Source organism: Chrysochloris asiatica, unplaced genomic scaffold, assembly GCF_000296735.1.
Source record: "Chrysochloris asiatica unplaced genomic scaffold, ChrAsi1.0 scaffold00149, whole genome shotgun sequence".
NCBI classification, from domain to species: domain Eukaryota; kingdom Metazoa; phylum Chordata; class Mammalia; order Afrosoricida; family Chrysochloridae; genus Chrysochloris; species Chrysochloris asiatica.
In genome coordinates this window covers 8,803,282-8,808,454 of record NW_006408667.1, presented here as the reverse complement: position 1 = coordinate 8,808,454, position 5,173 = coordinate 8,803,282, and the positions used below count along the sequence as shown (strand labels likewise).

At 37.4% G+C, this 5,173-nt stretch overlaps 1 protein-coding gene across 1 annotated transcript in view; it reads left to right on the top strand.

Annotated features, from left to right (window-relative positions):
- Positions 1 to 5,173, top strand: part of EEA1 (early endosome antigen 1) — a 197,923-nt gene that overhangs the window by 84,457 nt on the left and 108,293 nt on the right. Inside the window, exons 8-9 of the mRNA XM_006870728.1 lie at positions 962 to 1,083; positions 2,529 to 2,684. Coding sequence (XP_006870790.1) covers positions 962 to 1,083; positions 2,529 to 2,684 — 278 coding nt within the window. The remainder of the gene's footprint in view (positions 1 to 961; positions 1,084 to 2,528; positions 2,685 to 5,173) is intronic.

The window sequence follows — 5,173 nt, the reverse complement described above, 5'->3', positions numbered from 1 at the left end:
TAACCACTACGCTACCAGAGCTCCTTTTTAATATTATTAGTAGTATGATTTTACAGTATTATATATGTATGGTTATATAAGGAATGGACATTTGAATTAGAGTGGTAGATGAGGGTATGTCAGAAAGCATTATTATAAAATCATAGAAACCTTTATTTAACAAAAATATCAAAATGCGTAGCTATTATTTCTTGCCATCTCATCTAGGTGTTTACGCTTGTGAAGGTGTTTTTTACATTTCTCTAATCCTTCCCTGAAGAATTCTGCACTCTTTCATTTACATTACACCATGTCCAAATGGAATTATAATATCCCTGAGGGACTCAAATTATGTGCCTTTTCAGTGGTCTTTGAGTTTCAGGCACTAAAATAGGTCTGAAAAGGCAAAATCAGGGTTGTATGGTGAATTAGGGTATACTTACCAACAAAATTCTCACAGGACACTCCTTGGTACCCTTGAAGAATGAGCAGGTGCAGTGTTGTAGTGGGAAACAATTATTCAGTGCAACTTTTCCGGCCTCTTCCTCACCAGTGCAGTTTTCTTAGTTGCTTTTTTCTTCCTAGTAAGTTCCTGTGATCACCCCATGCCCTTTGAGAAAATCTATGAAGATTACCACATCTCAGTCTCCCCAAAAAGCTGTCATAGCCTTCTAAGCTTACCTCTCTACCTTGAATTTAACTGGCTCAGCAGATCCCCTTAGAATATACTATTTTGATTGCATTTTTTAAGGCACCCCTACAGGACTATGACAAGTGTATGACTGAGAAAACTTGTCTGCAGGCACCCACTAATCTCAGAGACGTGGTTAAATATAATTGTGTATGGAAGAAACCTGTGCATTTATGAATTGGAACTCTAGTAGCAGTACTTTTTGACTTATCCTCATAGAGTTATACAAAACAGTTGTCTGAAATTTATAATTTATATATTTATAGTACTTACATAACTGTCTTTAATTAGATATAAAGTCAAAATATGATGAAGAGAGGAGTCTTCGAGAAGCTGCTGAACAAAGAATGACACATCTGACTGAAGAATTGAACAGAGAGACCTCTATAAACCAAGATCTGAAGACTGAGCTGGTAATTTAGAAATCATTGTATTGAGATGGAATTTTATGGTTTTCTAAATTATGAAGCAAACACATGCTCTGCAGGGAAATTTCTAAAAATATGAACCAGTTGCCATCAACTGTTGCATATCAACTCACCATCACCTCTGGCTCCTGGTGGTCTCATGTGTGTCTGATAGAACAGTGTACCTAGGGGTTTTAGTGACTAATAATTTGGAAGTCGATTGCCAGAGCTTTTTCTGAGGTGCATCACGGTTAGCAGCCTTCCTGTTAGCATCTGAGTGTCTTCATTGCTTTTAGCACTCACGGGCTCCTTTAAAAATATCATTTGACTAAAAGGGAGAAAATAAATTTCATGTAGTATGTGTTTAAAAAACACATATATGCAATATGTGTGTTTAAAAAATAAATATTGAATTTTATGATGCATAACTTACAACCTTAGCCTTTTTATTTGTTTTTGTCTCAATAGCTACCTGTCTTTTAGTGGTTTCTATGCCTGCTTTTCTATTTGTGACCTTTCTGGGAGCTTTAGTTTTATATATCCAACTACATTAAAAGTCCTGGTGAGGCACTGTAGGATAAACACTGGATTATTAACCACAGGGTCAGTGATTCAAACCCACCAGCTGCTCCTCAGAAATCCTAGACAGTGGTTCTATGAGTCAGAACCAACTTGATGGCACTTACCAACAATAACAACAATCTGAAGGATACATGCAGCTACATTTCTTTCATTTCAAGTTAATTTCAAATTCAACAAGTATAAAATTATCATATTTCCTTCATAGCTGAATTTGTGTCATTGGTATCATGCATCATCATTGCTCAACTCAGCTTTAATGTTGGATCTTTCCCTGAGTCCTTTTAGTTCTTTGCTTAATAAGTATTTGGATGTATGAATCTATTACCTCACCCAGCAGCAAAATTTAAATATGCTTAAATATACTCCTTCGTTTTTATTCCTAGACTCCTAGGATATTAAATGACGGTTTGCAGCATCAATGATAGGACCATACTATAGACCAGTGGACTTAGTTTGTGAAGGGGAGGAAACAAGCAAAGCACTGAAGAAAACTGTGAATTTGCTACTTTGCACTTTAAGAGGCTGTTGTTAAGTGTCTTTGAGTTAGTCAGTTCTGACTCATAGCGACCCTATTCAGGGTTTCCAAAACTTTTCCTGTGGATTGGCTGGTGGACTTGAACCATAGACCTTATGATTTACAGTTCAGTGCTTATCGTATGCACATGCTCCCCTTTAAGAGGTTGTGTTATTAAATTTGAGATAGAGAGGGTAGAAAGAGGAGGTGGTTTGTTGGGGTGGGGGATTAGTTTTTTTTAATCCAATATTGATATTAGATATTGTTCTCATGTTGATTTCTTTGTAGCAAAACCATTCTAAAAGTACATGTTATTTTCGTTAATCATTTTTAATGAAAATGTGTTGCTTCACAGCTTCAGAGACCTGGTATCGAAGATGTTGCTGTGCTGAAGAGAGAACTGATCCAAGTTCAGACACTAATGGACAGCATGACCTTGGAACGTGAGAGAGAATCGGAAAAACTGAAAGATGAATGCAAGAAGTTACAGGCCGAGTATGCTAACTCAGAGGTAATAGAGTTCTGTGTATGTAAGTGTAATTTATATGAACTTGTTAACATGTACTATTGAGTAAAACTAGGATTAAAATTTTTCTGATTGGTCTAACTAAACAGTAATTTGCCTTTCTTTCGCTTAAGCTAAGTGATAGATTCATACAGTCCATGTGCTGTGATAGTTAATATGATTTACCTAAGCTTTTTCCAGTGTTTATCTGACAGAGCCACATTAGGACTCCTCCTATAAATTATTATGGAAAGATGATATTTTGACTTAAATTTACTCAAAGTTAGTAGGTAAATTGTAATTGGGTTTATTTCAGTTTGTGTAGAGGTGAGGAAAGAATGATTTCATTTTCTACAACTGTTTTACCTATGTTGCTTAGAAAACTTATTTAGGAAAGATTTATTTTCTAGTAGGCTTATTTCTTTCTGATTGATGCATTTTAGAGCTGAAATAAGTCTTAAAATAATCTCATGTAACTCTCCATCTATGAGTCCCTGTACAATATACTGGTAAGTATCCACAGTCCTTGCTAGGTGGTATGGGGAGTGCCTGTTGTTATTATTGTTGTGTTGGTACGGACTCATCGCGACCCTGTATAGGGTTTCAAAGGAGTGGCTGGGTGAGCTTGAACTGCCAACCTTGCGGTTCAAAGTGACCTTGCAGTCCAGTGCGTTAATTCACAGTGCTACACAGTAAGTACCTCATAAATCAGGCATTCTACTGAGTTGATATCTGTTTCCCTGTAAGTTAGATGCACTGGCTTAGTTCTTTCCTCAGGAATTACACAGAATAAATGGCTGCTCTTTTACATGTGAGAAATTTGAAGACTGTTCATATTTACTTTGAGTCTCTTATTTTTCAGGGTAAACAGTCTCAGCTCCTTTTTTCATTTTTCACATGACGTTGACTGGTTTTAAGTCCTCTATATAGCTATATCAGCAGATGATAATCTCTAAGCAATGTGATGAACACATATGCTTGAAAATGGTAGCCTTTGTCCTTTCTACTGTATTGTAGAGATGCTTTGTTATGACTGCTATCCTTTTTAATTCTTGTTGTTCAGTGCTGTAGAGTTGGTTCCCACTCGTCGGGTTTCTGAGGAGTGGCTGGCGGGTTTCAGCCACTGGCAGAAAGCACCACACCGGGTGTGATGTAGATATCTGTTTTTCATGGTTTTTATTTAAAAAGGTATTATAGTGACATTTCAGTTTACAATTCGTTCTAAAAGCCTTTTAGTGTGTGATCTAAAAGTCATGTAATTGTAAAGTATATGTAATTGCTAACATGTCAATAAGCTATGGTGTATAAATACCATAGAAAACCCTTTTGTGTTTATTTAGAACTTTTGCTTCCGGAGTCCCAGTGGTGCAGTGCTTAGAATGCTTGACTGCTGACTAAATAGGTCAGTCATTTGAACCCATCACGTGTTCCAGGAGAAAAGGTTGAGGCAGTCTGCCCCCATAAAGACTGTCAGCCCTGGAAACCATGAGGGGCAATTCTGCTCTGTCCTGTGGGAGCACTGTGAGTTGGGATTGACTCAGCAACAATAGGTGTGATGGATTTTTTGTTTTGTTTTTTAATATCTGCTCAATTGGGGAATGGTAGAAGTTTACAGAAATAACCCACGTCAACAGTGAGGCTTTAGGATGCTTAAAACTTTAGACTTCAGATGCAGATTTTCCAAAAGCTTCATATCCAAATAAATAAATAGCCATTTGATGACTCATTGGTCACTCACTCTCCTGATGTGTTGCCACAGAATAAGGCCGGTTTGAATTGCAAGTTGGCAGTTCAAACTCACCAGTCACTCCTCGAAAATCCGACAGGGTCACTGTGTAGGAGGAACTGACTTGACAACATTTAACAACAATATCATTAGAATCAAACTTACTTTTTGGGTACCACTAGGTTTTGGATTTTGTGCTCCCATTGCCATTGCCACCAAGTTGATTCCAACTCCCAGTGATCCTCCAGGACAGAATAGAACCCCACCCCATAATACTTCCAAGGCCGTACATCTACATAAGCAGACTGCCACCTCTTTCTCCACTGAGTGGCTAGTGGGTTCAAACTGCTTACCTTTTGGTTAGTAGCTGAGGGCTTTAACCACTGTGGAGCTCGGGTTCCTCAGCTACTGTGCTAGAAACTGTAAATACCTGGTCTTATTTTTGTTTTATAACCTTGTAAGTTAAATATTACATATTTATATATGAGGAGTCTGAAGCACAAAGAACAGAACCTTTTCGTGGTCGTATATGTAATGTGAAGGAGCTAGGATTTGAACCCAATTCTTACCCAAAGTCTGTGTTCATTCGTCAGTATTGTGTTGTCTCCCATTTTACGTGGTCTCATGCTTGTCTTATAAGTAAGTTTGTGCAATTAATCTGGAGCAAATACTTTTTACTTCTTTTATTTTGTCATATTATATGTTGCCTTATTTTTATTGAGTAATTGTTGTTGTTGTCAGGAGCCATCGAGTCGGAACCGACTCATAG